Source organism: Sus scrofa, chromosome 17 (assembly GCF_000003025.6).
Source record: "Sus scrofa isolate TJ Tabasco breed Duroc chromosome 17, Sscrofa11.1, whole genome shotgun sequence".
Classification (NCBI taxonomy): domain Eukaryota; kingdom Metazoa; phylum Chordata; class Mammalia; order Artiodactyla; family Suidae; genus Sus; species Sus scrofa.
In genome coordinates this window covers 28,552,878-28,571,635 of record NC_010459.5, presented here as the reverse complement: position 1 = coordinate 28,571,635, position 18,758 = coordinate 28,552,878, and the positions used below count along the sequence as shown (strand labels likewise).

The window sequence follows — 18,758 nt, the reverse complement described above, 5'->3', positions numbered from 1 at the left end:
CTTCTCTCTACCACCTCATGTCTGTTGCCTTCTCCAGCAGCCCTCCTGTTGCTCTGAGCCAATCAAGGTAACACTTTCTTTTGCTTCCCTTTTACAGAGAGTTTACTTGCCTGTTTTGCCAGTAGGCATTGTAATCATTTTGTGTCCTTTGTGTATATATTGTCTTTCCAAGCAAGTGGTATACATTTTAGAGGATGCCCGTTGCCTCCCAGTGTCTTAGTCTCAGTCTTTAACCTGCGGTCTGGAGCTGGCGCTGAGTTGACCCTTAGGGGTCTGCGCAGAGCTCACGTCTTCCCTCCCAGCGCACTCGCCACCCAGGCCTCCATCCGTTAGTCACATGTGTTCGAGCAGCAGGACAAGTAGAACTTTAAAATAAATAACTTCTGTTTAACATGGCATCCTTTCTCAGAAGAGCGTTTTTATCGGATGTCAACTGACGAAGTAGAAGCCTTAAATTTCAGATCTCGAGTAACTTATAGTTCAGTTGTAATTTGTGGACACGTATCCTTCAAATGGAAAATGTCATTTTTTTGTTGTTGTTGCTATTATTATAGCTTTTTTTCTTTAGAAATGTGGACTGGAAACATAACAGTCTTGTAAGAATTAAAACTTTCCTGTAACAAATGCACTGTCTTTCTGTCTGAAGATCTCAGTTCGAAGAAGCAGCAGCCCTGCGGAGTTGGATTTAAAAGATGATTTGCCGCAGACGCAAGGAAAATGTCGGGAGAGACAGAAGAGTAAGTGACAGGAAAGGCCGTCTGTGTTCCTCCGACTTCAGTGTTGATGTATTTTGTTTGCTTTTGAAGCAGAACTCGAATGGTATCTTGTTATCAGAACGCGTGATTGGGAAATGGGGTGTTTTTATTCCTGAGACCTCAGGATTGATGAGTGGTTAGTCCACACATGCAATAAAACGGTTCTAGTCCATTAGCTGTTCCTTAGAGGCCTGTCTTTCCAGCCCTGGGCCTCTCTCCAGGGAAGAAGCACAACCTAGGCTGACGGCTGGGCGAGCAGACAGACGAAGAAGGAAAAATGCTCTTCCCCAGGACGTTCCCGCAGGCTAGGAACAGAAAGCTGCAGAAGTGCCTTGACCGTCCCTGGTCAAGTATCTCAGAGACGTTTGATCGGGGTGCTGAGATGCACCAGCATGTACTGTGAAATGCTTCTCTGGGGTCCCTGCCAGCCCCCTGGGTGGTTCTCAGTAGGGGACACAGAGCCCCTCCTAGGCTCCACCTCTGCAGTCCTGGGGCAGGCCAAGTTCGGAACCCAGCAGGTTGGTGACTGGGACAGCTGTCTATGTTTGCAAGGGATGAGAAGACAGGAGATGAGAAGTGCCAAGGCCAGGGGACCATCAGCAGCAGATGCAACACATAGCTGGGGTACCTGTGGGAGGAAGCACCTGAGGCCCTTCCAGAGCAGACCAGAGACGCGGGGTGTGGGCCAGCTGGGGTGTTTTGGGTCAGACTAAATAGCCCTAGAAGGCCTTTGAAAGCATCATTGTATCAGGACAAACAAACACTTTTTAGCATTTAAAGGGAGAATTTCTATTGGAGAAAATCTTTTGTGGGGGAGGCCTCGTCTCCCAGTGCTCCTGGCCGAATCACCCCAGCTGTGGGTCCAGATCTTGGGCTCGAGGTGTAGAGATTCCTCAGGCTCTTGCCCCTGGCAGAATAAACTGGCATTTGTGTTGGAATCAATTTGTCTCGTGCTCTTCCACTCACATCTATTTTGCAGTTGAACAAGTCGTGGTAGAAAACTTCACAGGTGAAGTTCCTTGAGTGAAAAGGAGCCCACAGTGATTGTTCATGCTCCACCCATTTTTTTTTTTTTTCTTTTTTGGCCCAGAGCCAGGGATCAGATCTGAGCCGCACTTGTGACCTATGCTACAGCTGCAGCAATGCTGACTCTTTAACCCCCTGTGGTGGGCCGAGGGTCGAACCTGCATCCCCTTGCTCCCAAGATGCTGCTGATCTTGTTGCATCAGTGCAGGGATGCCCATGCTCCATCCTTGGAAGCTTTGTTTCATTGGCCAGGAGCCCCCACCAGCACCTTTTGAGCCCCAATCCCCTGAATGATTCCTGCAGGTCTCCACGTTTAGTTCTCTGTGTACCAGGGTGGTGAACGTTCCGATTCCCTGCTGGTTGTCATTTCAGACCGTGTCTCCCCTTGTGCCAGGTGACAGTGTTGGCAGTGACACAGGTCTGGGCTATGGCACTGACACAGAGCTGTCCTTAAGCCCGTGGCAGACCTACGAGGAAGACCCGGACCTGAACACTCCCACGGATGCCGTGACCGACTCTGACGCCCGCCACTGGCTACAGCTGAGTCCTACGGATGCTTCACACGTAACAGGTACCTGCGACCTGAAAAGAGGTGCCGCTGTTCACGGTTGGGGTATCCCATGGTTTCCAAGAACTCTGGGGGTCTTTCAGCACAGTGATGCAGGGGGCTACCTCCACCCACATTAGGCTGCCAGCCCCGAGCCCTCTTCATAATCAGAGTCCTGTATGGAGAGAGTTCTAGAAACAGGGTCCAGAAAGGGAGGAGGTGTGCCAGTGGCCACTGTCCCGCACAGGAGGGAGTGACTGATACTCATGCCAAGCCTTGGACGTCCCTGACCAGATCTGCTTTACTCTGGAAACAGGCAAGTGTGATTCATCCAACCTACGTGTGTCATCAATCCAGAATCAAGTTAAAGGACTTGAAAAGCTTATCGATTACTGTTTTCTTTAATTTCACTATAAAATATTTGGTACGAGCCTGGTAAGTTGTGTGTGAGTTTGAGCCATAGTAGTAAAATGAGCAGCAGTGAGCCTACTGGCCAGCGTAGGAAACAGAACAGCTGCCAAAACAATGAGGCTCCCAAGAGGCCCTTCTCCCCTCATCCTGTGACCCTGTTCCCAGTTTTTTTAAATAATCATTCCCTTAACTTCTTTATAGTTCTACCACGTATATCCGTCTCCTCAAACAATATATCATTTAATTTTGGTTTTAAGCTTTTCAAAACCGTTGTCATGCTCTGTATTTTTTGCAGCTTTTTTCCCTAGAGTTTTTGTTGTATTTCTAAGATTCATGAATAGATTATAGAGCTGAACTTTCTGGGTCAGCATCCAGGCTCTGCCAAGGAATTGCTGGGTGGCCTTGGGCTGTTAATCTCTTTGTCCTTCAGTTCCTCTTTTGTAGAGTGAGGGTAGTAATAGTCCTTATTCTAGGGTAGCTGCAAGAATCAATGAGTGAATGTTGATACCAGTGCACAGAGCAGTGTGTGTGCGGAAGCACTCTGCAGTTTTAGTTGTTCATGTGCGTGCACACACGCAGACACACATGCATTGTGTGACCCTGGGAAAGGGAACCTCTGCAGGCCCAGGTCCCTCGCTTGCGTGACAAGTGAGAATGGGGACACCAAGGAGGAGGTTTTTTTTTTTTTTTTTTTTGGTCTTTAGGGGCGCACCCATGGCATATGGAGGTTCCCAGGCTAGGGTCTAATCGGAGCTATAGCTGCTGCCCTACACCACAGCCACAGCAACACCAGATCTAAGCCACATCTGCGACCTGCACCGCAGCTCATGGCAACACCAGATCCTAACCCACTGAGCAAGGCCAGGGATCGAACCTGCATCAGCATAGATACTAGTCAAATTCGTTTCCTCTTAGCCACGTTGGGAACTCTTCTTTTTTTTTTTTTTTTTTTTGTTTTTTTTTTGCTTTGTTTTGCTGATTGTCAGGAGAGACTGCTGTTCTGAGGACCTCAACGTGGGCAATGGACAACAGCCATGTCCTCCTGGCCCAGTGTATTCACACATCCATGGACATCTTGTATCAGCTGTTGTGTAGCCAATCACAAAGCACGTGTTGTGTAAAAAGTGGTGTTAAAATGCCAGAGATCATTTTCAAGTTAGAAATAAAGGCTAAAGTTTTACCTTGGTTTTTTTTTAAACCAGGTGAACTGGTTTTCATTAATTATGTTATAAAATTTAACCAATCTCTGATGGTTTTTGGACGTTCCTGATGGAGTAACATTAAAGCTTCATAACATTTAGGAGTTCCCTTATGGTGCAGTGATTAAGGATCCAGCATTGTCACCACAGGAGCTCCGGTTGCTGTTACGGCTTGGGTTCAATCCCCGGCCCAGGGATCTTCCATATGATGGGCATAGCCAGAAAAAAAAAAAAAAGGAAGAAGAAAGAGAAAAATTTCGTAAAATGTACATAGAGAAATGGTGTTGCATAAAGTCTTCTATAAGACCAAGAGGAATGATCTTAATGTGTATTTTAATTAAGACTAGAAAAAACTAACAAAGAGAAACAAACCCATTAGTTGTGACGAGTAACTCTGTGGTGCCCTAAGAGACAGTGGACATTTTTGGTCTAAGAACTCACATCTGCCAGTGGTGGAAGCCATGCAGAGTCAATGAGAGAACCATTGGCAAAGTTCATGTGCTTCAATTTTATGGATTATTGGGTAGAATTGGCGCTTCTCAAATTTGGGGTTCTTTTAGAAAGGATTGAAAATTCTTTTTATATGTAATGCTACCTAGATACATATAATGGTTTTGATTTGGGATGATAACACTAGAAACTTACAGAGTTTAAGAGTTTGCAAAGAACTCTGAGAAGTCCTCTTCGATTCTCGTGGTACGCAAAGCACGTCTTAGACATTCCGTGTCAGAGATGTAGAAGCTGAGACCCAGAGAAATCGTGCTGTCTCCCTAGAAAATAAGTGTCAGCGTTGCAACCGGCTCCCAGAGCATTTTGATGCCAAGTCCAGAGCCGCATCTCCTCCTTTCTTTTATGCTGCTGTTAAAATTGCAACTGCAAACCCTTTAAACTATTTGGGAATGATTAATACGTTTATGGAATAGATGGCTTCTTTGGGTCTAGCGGACAGATCATCCAAGGGAAATTGTCGTCATGGTTTTATGGAAGGCAACAGTGAACCTTTCACAAGTTGAATTTACTTAAACAAGACTGGTTTTAATTACTTTTATTGAAATAAAGAAAATTGGGTGATTACATCTTTTGTCTGTCCTCTGGAAAGATTAGCTCTGATCCCACCTCAGATCATGCATGGGGCAGCTCAGTTTAATAAGCTTGTGCGAGGTAATTTTATATGATGCTCTCTACGTTGTGATTAACTCCTAAATACTTAGTTCTTCTTTGAAATCCTGAAAGAATCAGTACACTCAGTTCAATAGTTCACCTCGGCATCTGTGAAAAGGACAAACTGTAATATGATAAGGTCGAAGGATTATCACAGTTCTGAATTTAACTTTCTGTTCTCAGGAGGACAGTGTCTTCATAAATGGACAAAATAAAACTCATGTTAGCCTGATCTCTAGGACATGCAACAGGCGTGACCCAGCAATTGGCGTGTATCTCTGTTTCTCATTGAATAATCCTACCAGTTAGCAAATGCTCAGGGTAATAAACTGCGTCTAACATCTTAAATTCCTTTATCATTGGCAGACTACCAGGTTAGTTTTATGTTTGCTTTCTTATTTAGCTGTTTTCGAAAAGTAACAGCTAAATTTATGGTGCATTGTTTCAAACTGTCTGGGATTTACGGCAAGACAGGCAGACAGGGAGATGCTTGTCATGAAGGCGGAAGCGTAGGGAAATAGGGGCACGGCAGGCCATGCAGGGGGTGCCTGGAAGGGGCATGCGCCAGGGTTGGTGGGGAGGCTGGAAGAAAACATGGGCCACGGCCTGCAGTGTTGTTTCTATGGGGAAGGGAAGGCAAGTCAGGCTACGCAGACCTGGGGTGGCCAGGTGGGTGCTCCTAGCGGACCCTGGAGCACAGACGCTGGCCTTGGTGGCCTGGCACCTGGCCCTGGGGTGGTGAGGGCATGGGGATGTCTGCTTGATGGAAAGAGCTGGACAGAGGAGGGAGTGGGGAGGCCTGGGTTTTGTATCCAGGGTTGTGCACATGAAAGGCACACTTCCTGGTGCCCTGTTTGTCATCTCCAGGAATTAGCCCTGGGAGGAGCGGTCCCTGGTCAGAAAGACCCCCGAGGCCAGAGCATCGAAAACATCAAAAAATAAGAAAACGTCATTAATTCAGGGCTAAGTTTTGTTCTACCAAGCTGATGATTTTCGAGGGGGCAGTAGTTATGACTCTAGAGCTAAGAATTGGTATCGCTGCTGGCCTCATCTCTTATTTAACAAATAGCTTATCCTCTAGAAATGCTGATTTTGATGCTGTGAAAAATCAAAAGATGAGTGTTTCATAGCCATACCTGACTTGAGCTTATCCAGAGGACAGAGACAAGAGGTGTATCCTGGTGAGAACAGGTAACATGATGAGTGCTATGAGATTTCTTTAAAGGGAGTTTTAATCACAGGGATAGACAGCAGAGGATTGGTAGGGAGTATAAAACATATGCTGGATCCACACTGGCATGGACTGTGACATGTGACGGGGGCAGTCCAGGTGTGATGGGAAGAACTGAGGCTCAGCCAAGGCCTGCGGGTCAGTTTTAGCCACAGAGAAGAAAGTGGGGAATCCCTCACCTTGCCACAGCCAAGTCTAGGTGGGTAAATACTTCAATATTAAAAAGGAAAAAATTTTAAACTTTTGGAAGAAAGTCTCTTCTAAAAATATATTTAAGACCTTGAGGTTGGGAAATTTTTCTTAAATGAGATGGAAAAAAAAAAAAAAAACCTAACCACAAGAAAAGTGTCAATCATTAATTCAACTTCAGCGTAAGTAAGACTTTCTTTTCGTTGTAGGAGAAACTTGAATTCTGGGCTAGCAAAAGGGTAAGGGCCAGCTTTGGTGCTCTTCCTTTCCAGGCCCCTGTCAGCTCAGTGATCCATTTGAAGATAAGTTCAGTAAGTGCCTCATCAGAAATGAATCTGACTAGTATCTGTGAGGACGCAGGTTTGATTCTTGGCCTCACTCAGTGGGTTAAGGATCTGGCATTGCCATGAGCTGTGGTGTAGGTTGCAGATGTGGCTCGGCTCTGGCATTGTTGTGGTTGCGGTGTAGGCTGGTGGCTACACCTCCATGTGCTGCAGGTGAGGCCCTAAAAAGCAAAAAAAAAAAAAAAAAAAAAAGCTTTCCCACAAGCAGCTTTAGTTGGGAGAGGATCAGTGGGACAACTCCCCCAGCCTCTTCTCCCCCCCCCCCCCCCGCCACTGCAAGAAGCTTGAGGATGGGGATCGTCCTTGGTCGTGTTCATGGGCTCCTAGAACAGTGACGGCAGGAGAGGAGAAAGTAAATACTTGAATCAATGAGTGAATGAGCCTCAACCTGCAGGCTGTTGTTTGATTTGGCTAAAGACAGCAATTAAATTTGAACCTTTTTTTGACAAAAAATATGTCAGATTCACTTTCAGAATTTCTTTTATTTATTAGTACCTGTATTACAGTCCTCCTTCTAAATGTTGTAGGAATCCTTTTTCTGCTCTGCTTTTAATTATAGCTTCTGCTTCTAATTATCGCTGTTACCTGCCACTAAAATATTTTTGTAAGAATGGGTTTGTCAGCATTCTCTTGCCATTGCACTTGATTTTGGCATTTTTACCATGCTTTGATCTGCTTTGAAGATCAAATGTTCTAAGAAAAATAACCATGATAAGTACCATGGGATTGGTAGTTCACCTTTGAATTTTTTTTTTTTTTTTTTTTTTTTTTTTTTTTTTTTTTGGCTGCACCTGTGGCCTCTGGAAGTTCCCAGGCTAGGGATCAGACCAACACCACAGCAGTAACCCAAGCCGCTGTAGAGGCAATGCCAGATCCTTAACCCACAGCAACAGAAGGGAACTCCTGAGGTCTTTAAAATGAATGCTGTGTGTCCCTGGAAAGCAGGTGAGGAAGGAGAGTCGAGTCAGGCCATAGTGATGGTCACAAAGCGCCAACCCACTGCTTCTCCACTTTTTTTTCTTTTTAGGGCTATACCCACGGCGTACAGAAGTTCCCAGGCTAGGGGTTGAATCAGAGCTGCAGGCACCAGCCTACAGCACAGCCACAGCAACACCAGATCCAAGCCACGTCTGCGACCTGCACCACAGCTCATGGCAGTGCCTGATCCTTAACTCACTGAGTGAGGCCAGGAATCGAACCTGTGTCCTCATGACTACTAGTCCAGTTTGTTACTGCTGAGCCACAGTGGGAACTCCTGCTTCTCCATTTTTAATCATCAAAGTCTAGGCCTGATTTTTCTGGTCCCAGAATTGAGGTGTTTCAATTGATATTTATGCCTTTGGTGTAATTTTCAAATCAAAAGGGAAAATCATTTCCAAAGTGCCGGCTACATTGCATCAGTACACCAGAAAATCTACATAAAATTGCTGCCATGTGAAGTTGCCATTTGGCCATAAGGGCCTATTTTACTGGTTACCAAGACTTATTTCATGGCTAAAATCCTTTGCATATTTGCAAAGTTCTAAATTTTAGATTGCTGTATTAAAATTCCTGTGTGTATTTGGAGAAAGAAGATAAAGTTTTATTTATTTGCAAGGCTTCCGACTTTAATAAAAAAATTTTAATGTCTGTATAGCATTTAGTAATAATGAAACAGATACTAGGCTAGCATACTCACTTGCTCCTGAGAAAGAAAATAGACTGCTGTTTTTAAGGTGAATGTGAAATTTTCTGAAATCTCTCAAATCCCAATTTTTAATTAAATGCCGCTTCACTGAGGAACCATCTCCATGTAAAATGTCAGCAGCTGTTCTGTTACTTATGCCATGAGTGGAATAATTTCGGGCAAAACATTTCAACTCATTAAAACAATTTTCATAGTAATAATTGGGTATGCAGTCACTTCAGATACCTGGGAAATTCTCCCTGTATTTTAATAATGTGATGGGGGATGTTGCCTAGAATTTTATCACTGAGGTATCTGTTTTCCTGAGAACAAAACATTCTTGAAACAGATTTTTTTTTTATGTGGGATCCTTCTGTAACTGAGGATGTTTTAGTTGGCAGGTGGCAGGGAGGTGCAGGTAATGAGGTGCCTGGCCTCTGTTTACTTGGAGCTGTCACTCAAGGAGGTCTCAGCATGCCCCAAAGGCTGCAGGCTAAGCTACATCTTCGATGAATGCTGCATTGAGGGGGTGATGATTGGGGATGAAACAAAGCTCTCAATCATCTAATCCCCTTACTTTTTTTTTTTTTTAAACCCCTCAAGGGATTCAAGGAGCACCCATCATAGTTCAGTGACTGAAGAACCTGACATAGTATTCGTGAGGATGTGGGTTTGATTCCCAACCTCACTCAGTGGGTGAAGGATCCTGCGTTGCCTTGAGCGGTTGTGCAGGTCTCAGAGGCAGCTCAGATATGGCGTGGCCGTGGCTGTGGCGTAGACTGGCAGCTGCAGTTCCAATCTGACCCACAGCCCGGGAACTTCCATATGCTGCAGGTGCAGCCGTAAAAAGAAAAAACAAGAGAAAACCACAGCAACAACAGCAAAAAATAAAGACACGATGGCATTTTTTCATGAGAAGAATGAACACTGATTATGCTGCTTGTTCACTGGGGGCCTAGGCTGATTTGTGAGGTTCACGAAGCTTCAGCACAGCTTCTCAGACTGACGGAGGCACCACACAGCACTCATTTTACAGATTCAGCATTAGAAGGACGAGCCCCTCTTCAGAGGTTTTCTAAGTCAGAGAGCCCGGGAAGCCCACGATTAGGCTTTTACTCTTTGCACAGGCACCGTGTGTGTGGAGATCCAGCTGGGATTTTCTGTCTCCTCAGTTGGTTCTGTGATACTGATGTGAGAAATACAGACGTGTTTGGCTCTAAGAAGGCGCAGTGCTGCTGGGTTTGGGAAGGCCTTTCTGTGACACCGTGTGCCATCCTTTTAAAATCCTCTGTTTCAGCGTCTTGGGATCTTTCCATAACTAATATCATAAGCTGTTGGCAGCTGTCACGGGTGCAGTGCAGGAAGCATTCACTGCCATCCTTGGATCTGCCTGGTTCCTTGTCACAGTCACTCCTCCTGCTGTCCCTGGCTGTTTCGTTCCTCGGCTTGAGTCCCTCTCTCCCATAGATCGTGCTTCCATCTCTCTGTTAGCAACACCAACACCGTATGCATCCAGGGTGGCACAGGGTGGTTGATGATCACCTACGCATCGGCCCATGCATCAGCCCATCCTTGCTGGTGTGGGCTGAGGAGTTGAACTTTGATCAGGGTGATTATGTTTCTAACACCCAAGGTAGACAAGGGTGGGTGGGGGGTGGTTAGAGGTGGGGGGTTGGACAAAACGCTTTAAACTCCCTCCAGAAATTCAAAAGAGAATCACAGCACACGTGACTTAAGCAGAAAGCCTCAAGTAAGATGCGACAGATAAAATCAAGTAAGTCAGCAACTACAATAGAAATAAACAATTCGGACTTACAGTTAAATGCAGAAGCTCTTGGGTTAGTTGAAGAAATAAAATGCAGACATATGATGTTTAGAGGAGGTGTCCTTCTTAGGTAATATCCAGGGAACCCTGAGTAAGTAAGTGAACACATGGGTAGAGGGGAGGAGAGGCCATCAGCTGGTCCAGCTGCAGCGACGTCAGTCATTTATTAGTGACAGCAGTAATTCTGAGTCACATGAACTGCATAGCCTCCAGATGTATGAAGCCAAATTTGACAAAATTACCAAGAACTATTGATAAATCCATGATCATAATAGGAAAGTTTAGCATCAGCTTTCATGAACTGATGAGTTCAGCAGGAAAAAAAAAAAATCTTAGACTAGAGAAGACTTACCCAGTACAGTTAATCTTGAGTATTATAGTGAAAGGATCTCCTGGATCCCACAGTGGTGGAAACTAGGTAATTCCAGGGCACCTCAAGAGGTTTCCGAATACCAGGTGTCAATAGAGGATGCTCAAGTTGTCAGAGCAAAAAAATGTTCAAGTATCAGAATGCAATTGCCTTTAAAATTATGAAGAAAACTGTAGGTAAGTGGAGCAAAGTGTTTCCAGCACTGAATTCTGTACCCAGCCAAACTGGGCATTTACAAGGCAGGGAGCAAAGATGCTCAGATACCTGAAGACAGTGTGGTCCACTCAAAGGAAGGCATGAGCAGAGAAATTACCTGCGCCGTCCTGTGATTCTGGTCTTACCAAGGAGAAATGTGAGCATATGCTCATGTAGAAGCCTGTTGCACAGTTGCTTATGGCAGCTTTATTTATAGTCCCCCAAATCAGGAAAGTCGCCAAGTGTCCTTTGTCAGATGGATGGGTCCACTGCGATGCCTGTGGTCACACAATTTGAATCTCTCAAATGCATTATGCTGAGTTAGAGAAGCCAGACAGAAAGGCTGCTTACTCTAAGGGCTCCATTCATGTGACCTTCTGGAGAAGGCAGCACCGTAGGGACAGAGAACGGCAGTGGTTGTCTGGGACAGCGGTTAGCAGGAGGGGACTAGCTATAAAGGGGCACTTTTGGAGCAATGAGGCTGTTCCATGTCAATTATGGTGGCAGGTTATGGTGATAATTACATGACTGTATATATGCACTTTTTGACGTACATTTTTTATTACAAAGTATAATTGATTTTACAGTGTTGTGCCGACTTCTTCAGTGCAGCGAAGTGGCCCAGTCACACACGTACATACATTCCCCTTGTCATATCATCTTCCATCGTGGTCTGTCTCAGGAGCTTGGATGTCCTTCTCTGTGCTGTACAGTAGGACCTCATTGCTTATCCATTCTAAGTGTAACCGTATGCATTTCTTAAAACTCCTTATCCAAGAAGGATAAAATTTGTTCTAATTAACAGTGATGACTGCCACAGATGTCCCTCCAGCCATGAGGCCTTCCTTCCCTGGACACCTTCTTTCTTGGCAGGTCCTCCTTCTCCTGCACTGCTTGCTTACACAGCCCTCTGCAGGGACTGCTTTGCCATCTCCAGGGAGGTGCCCTTTCAGTTGGAAGAATTGGAATCATCTGACCTTTCCTCATCCCTCCCACTCCTCTTCCAAGGTGTCAGCCATTTCACCCTTCATCTGAATACATACGTTTTCAGTACATACGTTTTCAAGCGTCAGTAATTTGCATTCAGGACAAAAGGCAGCAATGAGGAGATCAAACTTGTGTTTACAGGCTTAATGCATGTTTTTCTTTGCAGACAGCAGCGAGTGCCTCGCAGACGACTGCAGCATCATTGCCGGAGGGACCCTCACCGGGTGGCACCCAGACTCGGCCGCTGTGCTCTGGCGGAGGGTCTTGGGAATCCTTGGAGATGTGAATAATATCCAGTCACCCAAGATCCACGCCAGGGTTTTTGGCTATCTCTATGAACTCTGGTACAAACTAGCAAAGGTACGTCCTGCTGTTTTTATTCGAATATGGGAAACTTGATTTATCACTTAGTATAAAAACTGTTGCATGTAACTTCTGAACATATGCTGGAACAAAAGTTGAAGTGTTTAGACACGGTACGTTTGCCTGTCAAAGAATAAATAATGATATGTATAGTTTGGTCATTTTATAAATGCCTCGGAGTTATTCCATTTAATGCGTTAAGTAGACTATTACTATAGGATATTAAAGAATGGGATATTATTCAGCAGTCTACTGTCTTTATAAAAGCGATGCTAGTTTTATTATACAAAATTTGAAGAATGTAGAAAAATGCTGAGAGGAAAATTGACCTCACTGTCCACAGAGAAAACCAGTAGTAAGATATAATCTTCGGAGTTCCCGTCGTGGCTCAGTGGTTAACGAATCCATTAACCACTAGGAACAATGAGGTTGCGGGTTTGATCCCCGGCCTTGCTCAGTGGGTTAAGTATTCGGCATTGCTGTGAGCTATGGGGTAGGTCGCAGATGCAGCTTGGATCCCGTGTTGCTGTGGCTGTGGTGTAGACCGGTGGCTACAGCTCTGATTGGACCCCTAGCCTGGGAACCTCCATATGCTGTGAGTGCAGCTTGTAGATAAACACATTTATACAAAAAGTAGAATCTTAGACTATATACAGTTTTCATTCTGGCTCTTGTTTACAACCTTCATTTTCCCTGTGTTATTACATTTTTTTTTCAAAAACATAATTCATGTTTATGCAGTTCAATTTGTGAAACCATCCTTATCCCTGGAGTTCAAGACTGCCTCTCCAGGCATTAAGATTCAAGGAAAAACGATGCCCTAGTTTTGTATTAAATCTAAAACCACCACATAATTCAAAAGGGTGATAGGTCTCCTGATAAAAGAAAAACTTGTGAATACTTTAGCTTTCCACTCAACTTGCAGAAGTTTAATTGGAAGCCGCGCTTTGACCACGGAGCATAGTATTAAAGTATCGTTGGGATAAACTAAGTGCGTCGCATCCCCTAAAATTCTCCTCTTTGTGTTTAGATACGGGATAACCTAGCAATAAGCCTGGATAACCAGTCCTCCCCATCTCCTCCTGCCTTGATCCCACCACTCAGAATGTTTGCATCATGGCTATTTAAGGCAAGTGAATGTGTGTTTATCTCTTTACTGTAATTTCCTCTTCCTTTCTGAAATTGAGTTTAAAAAATGTAATTGCCCCAGACTGCATGTTCTGAAGACAGGCTGGGTCTTGCTCAAGCCACTGCATCCCCTAAACCTCTCCATAAACAACTGATGGAAAACCGAGAAGTAAACGCATCTGCATCTGGAGTTGATTAAATCTCTAACCGTCTCCTTGGCAGGCGACGACGTTGCCAAACGAGTATAAGGAAGGCAAACTCCAAGCCTACAAGCTGATCTGTGCCATGATGACCAGACGCCAGGACGTCCTGCCCAACTCGGACTTCCTGGTGCATTTTTACCTTGTCATGCACCTGGGGCTGACCAGCGAGGACCAGGTACCTCCTTGCGCGTGGTGGCCTTGTCGTGCATGCCACTCTTGGCAGGTTAAGTTGGGGGTTGTGAGAGCACCTCCAAAATGTGGGCATTCTCAGTGGCTGCAGCTCTCCTACGCACAGCAGGGCCGTGGTCTTCCCGAAAGCTCTCCCCAGCTGCTTCTCCCTGCTGACTCTGCCTTTCACCAGCCAAATCTGTTTCCCGCCATAGCCTGTCCAGTTCTGCCTGTGGTCAACCTCAAAAATACTTAACCTCAACCTCTTTTTTGGGGGGAGAGTCTACATTAGCTATTATATGAAGAAAATGACTCATTCAAAAGCATTTGAAAACTGTTGTTTTTGGGGCTGGGATGTCTTTGTGAATAACCTCAGCCATCAGCTAGGGGTCCTGACATCTCTTTGTGTGGAGCTGATTTCTCTCAAAGGCATGTGATCGGTGGTTCATTTGAAACAGAAGGACCGTGGAGTTCCCCGGTGGCACAGTGGGTTAAGGATCTGGCGTTGTCCCTGCTGTGGCTTGGATCACTGCTGTGGTACCATTTTGGTCCTTGGCCTGGGAACTTCCATGTGCGAGGGGTGCAGGCCAAAAAAAAAAAAAAGAAAGAAAGAAAGAAAGAAACAGAAGGGCCAGAGGAGCCCCTAGCAGCCAGCCTGTGACCTTGGCCTTCCTCCCTGTGCAAGTTCTTGCAGTAGGCAGAGGACAGGGAGGGGACAGGAACACTGACCCTTGGCTTGCTGCCTCTGAATATCAAGCAGGCAAGTGATGTGATTGGTTTGTGAAGCCCCCGAGATTATTCTGGACCCTATTTGGAGGATGGATTTGGAAATGTGACCGTGTAGGATAGAGGAGGTCAGCCTGGAGATGGATTAATTAGGAATTGATTAGAGGTTTTCTAAAATGGTGAGAGCTAAGGTGGTAGAATTGGAGATGGAAAGAAGGATAGGAAGGGTTCAAGAAATTTGAAGACATTTAATTTTAGCTCTACGTCTTCTTGACCAGTTAGAGGTTTGGGGAGTGTTTCAGAATTTATCCTTTAAATTATAGACACTTGTCAGTGAACTTGAATCATTTTGTAAACTACCAAGAAGTCTTTAGTTTATTCTATGACTCGATGATGCAGACACACAGACCTCTTGATACATATAAGAAATCATTCTCCTGGTTTGCCGGTCCTCGCTTGGGCCCCCATTTAAACCTTGTAAAATATACCCCGATAAATACTCTGAGCTCTAATCACTGAGCTTTTTCTCTGAAGTAATAGCCGTTCTGTCCTACTGAGTTGTCTCAGTCATATTTGGTCCAGTGTCAGTGGTGTGTAGTGGACGTCTACAGAGCAGGCTGGACTTAGACACACAGGCTCACTTTTTTCCTAAATAAATGTAGAAATGGGAAGTAGGCCTGCTCAGATATTTTGCAGCCATCATTGCAGATGGAAGCACCTTTACAGGATGATGCGTTGCAAGGCATGTGGATGATTAAAGGGTAAAACAGGGAAGAGCATGAACTCTCACAGGTAATAATGAGATCCCTCCGTGACAGAAGCAAGAGTGGAAGGTTTAATTAACAACGCTATACTTTATTTTATTTTTTTGGCCATACCTATGGCATATGGGAGGTTCCTGGGCCGGGGTCACACCCGAGCCAGAGCAGTGACCCAAGCTGCTGCCCCAAAAGTTGGAGTTCCCTTGTGGGCTGAGCGGGTTAAGGATCTGGCATTGTCACTGCAGCAGCTTGGGTCACTGTGTGGCACAGGTTCAATCCCTGGCCTGGGGATTTCCACATGCTGCAGGCTCAGCCAAAGGAAAAAAAGCAGTATTTTGCTAAGATTTGCAGGAAAAATATTTACTTGGAAATAATAATCAACTGTAGAATTTTCTCATTTAATAAAAACAAATTTGAAGTCAGCTATGAACACAGTGTTTCTAGAATGAGTTTTCTAGAAACTCACATCAATAGGTTCACGAGTTTAGAATCCTCTTCCTATTTTAAAGTATTTTGGAATGAAAATGAAACAATAAAATTAGATGAAATAGCTATAACATTTGAGAATCCAAAACATTACTTTTATTTTTTGTTTTTTGTTTATTTTTTAATTTTTTGTCTTTTTGCCTTTTCTAGGGCCGCTTCCCACAGCATATGGAGGTTCCCAGGCTAAGGGTTCAATCAGAGCTGTAGCCACCAGCTTATGCCAGAGCCACAGCAACACAGGATCTGAGCTGCATCTGCAACCTACACCACAGCTCACGGCAACGCTGGATCCTTAACTCACTGAGGAAGGCCAGGGATCGAACCCGCAACCTCACGGTTCCTAGTCAGATGCGTTAACCACTGAGCCACAACAGGAACTCCCCCAAAACATTATTTTTAAAAGTAGGATTTTATAGTATAGAAAAAGGACTTTACAAATTTTATACTTAAAATAATTTTCACATTTTAATGTATGCCCTGTTTTTGGTTTTGTTTGATCTTTTGTAGTTCATTGCAAAATGCGTAAATCTTCAATGATGGCCCATTGCTAGCGGTGATCCCAAGGTCCAGACTTCTAAGACAAAACTAGGATACTATAAATCTCTACTTATAATCAGCCTATTGTTTTGACCGTTAGAAGCTTGAGTTTTTATGTGTTTAACAGAATTGACTATTTTGCTTTAACCTTAACAATTATTGGTATATGTTTTAGAAGCCCTGACTGTCTGCCAAACAGAATTACTCTAAGTAAACTTTATTCCTTTGCCAAAAGAAAATTACACAGAAAGCTTTCTAATGAAAAAAAACTTTTCTCATTTAAGTAAGAAATGTCTCTGATAATTAGTTTAACCTCTGGTCCACATGTCTAAATAGATCATGGTGGTTGCTCCAGAACTTCTATGTACGTCTGGAAACACATGTTATATTAATTATAACGAGGAAAGAAAACATTTACTGTAGAGAATGCAGTTAATTCAGTTCTTTAATTGACAAACTGTGCACCTGAGACAGGTACCATCTGAGTGAGGGCTGTTTCTATCCTGTGACAGTTTCTCAAGGAGTCACACTTTTATGTAGCCTGGCACTAAAAGGCTTAATTCCTGCAGAGAGAGCTTTATAAAAATGTTCCCTTTTTTTTTTTTTTTAAAGTAAGATAAATGATAGGAAATAATTTTTTAAAAATTTTAGCAGTTAATTAGTTTTGCCTTACAGAGTTTTCTATAAAGTCACATGAATAGGTGTGTATTTGAGTCCTCCTTCTGTTTTAAAGTATTTTGGAATAAAAATGAATAAAATGAGATGAAATAACTATAACATTTGAGAACCCAAAACATTTTTAAAAATAAGATTTTGTAGCGTTCCTGTTGTGGCTCAGTGGTTAACGAATCTGACTAGGAACCGTGAGGTTGCGGGTTCGATCCCTGGCCTTGCTCAGTGGGTTAAGGATCCAGCATTGCTGTGAGCTGTAGTGTAGATTGCAGATGCGGCTCGGATCCCGTGTTGCTGTGGCTCTGGCGTAGGCTGGTGGCTACAGCTCCGATTAGACCCCTAGCCTTGGAATCTCCATATGCCACGGGAGTGGCCCTAGAAAAGGCAAAAAGACCAAAAACAAAAACAAAAAACAGATTTTGCAGTATAGAAAAAGGGCTTTTCAAATTGCCAAGCAAAATCCAAAGTAAAGTTCCTCCTTTCGCCTCTTGGTGGCACACTTGTCTGCGTGACCCAGTCGTGTGGTTCTTGGGCCCCGCTGAGCTTCAGACAGGGCCGAGAGCATGGTGCTGCAGCCTGGCGTTTTACAGGTGCTTTCCTAAATCTCAGAGTAGCAAAATCATCATAAAGTGTTGAATTTTAAATTAGATCTAAGGTGTTAACAAAAAAACCTTTCCAAAACATAAGGGTACTTAAGTAATTGAAATTTTGTTTAATTAAAAAAACTTGTTTGTAAAATAGATATCTCTCTGATTGTGTTCTGTGGTATGAACATGTAAAAGTGTTTCAGCTAATATAATAACAAATTAATTATATAAACAAATATAGTCACTTCTGTGTTTTAAAGTGTAATGATAATACATATACCAAACAGCCAGAATTCAAAACTAACTCATTCCAAACCAACTGTTTTTAATATTTTTTCGGACCAGTTTTAGCTGTTCCAATAAGTGAATAATTTAATAGCTAAAGCAATGACTTTAACACGTGGTATTTCCCACAGAACATGTACAGTGGGAGTTTATGGTTTATCAGTATGATTGAGAAAATGATTTGAAATAGCTTTATTTTTCCTTAACTATGAATTTTTAAAAAATTGATTCTGTTACCAATTTAGAAAATAATTGGGATCATAAAGACTTTATGAGTAACTTTAAATTATGAAAAAGATTCCAGGTAATTTGTAAGATTGCACAGCCCACCTATGCAGGGGTCTCCTGGCTGGCTTCCCTCCACCTGCTGCTCTGTGTTTGGGGGGTGCTGGCAGGGCAGAGGGGCTCCATTTCCCCAGCACCGCAGTGCTGGGCTCTGTGCTGGGAGCTCGAGATGTTGTTCCATTGATTCTTCTCTGCAGTTTGGTTAGATAAATATCATGACCCGCTGTATAAATAGCTAAGGCTCAAAAGATATTGAGGACATTGGCCACACGTAGAACGGCTTTTGGAGTTCACAGGCAGGCCTGGCTTATTCCACAGGGTACGTCTTTCCCATTGACTCAGCCTGACACGTCGGGCAAACAAACAGGCCTTGGTCGTATTCCTGCTCTTGCCTTGGCTCACGTGGGCTTCGCCTTGGTCCTGCCCCCCGATCCCCCACAGCCTCTTTCCTGGGCTCCCTCCCACCCCCACCTGCAAATACCTGCCCGTTCAGTGGCCTCTTCAGCTCCTCACCATCTTCAGCTTCTCTTCTGAAGCTGTTCCCAGCTCCACTTAGTTTGTCCTCATTCTTAAGAGCTTTTTCACCTCAGTCTTCCTCAGAATATGTGGACATGAAAGGAACTGTGATTTGGCTTTATTAAAAACAGTTCT

General features: G+C 44.0%; 1 protein-coding gene across 10 annotated transcripts in view; it reads left to right on the top strand.

Moving 5' to 3' along the window:
* Positions 1 to 18,758, top strand: part of RALGAPA2 (Ral GTPase activating protein catalytic alpha subunit 2) — a 271,136-nt gene that overhangs the window by 107,596 nt on the left and 144,782 nt on the right. For all 10 annotated transcript variants that reach the window (XR_002340063.1, XM_021078026.1, XM_021078030.1 and 7 more), the window contains 5 exons: positions 647 to 737; positions 2,176 to 2,352; positions 12,073 to 12,266; positions 13,300 to 13,398; positions 13,620 to 13,775. Coding sequence is in view for 9 of the 10 variants with exons in the window: in XM_021078026.1 (XP_020933685.1) it covers positions 647 to 737; positions 2,176 to 2,352; positions 12,073 to 12,266; positions 13,300 to 13,398; positions 13,620 to 13,775 (717 nt within the window). In the remaining variant the exon portion in view is untranslated. The remainder of the gene's footprint in view (positions 1 to 646; positions 738 to 2,175; positions 2,353 to 12,072; positions 12,267 to 13,299; positions 13,399 to 13,619; positions 13,776 to 18,758) is intronic.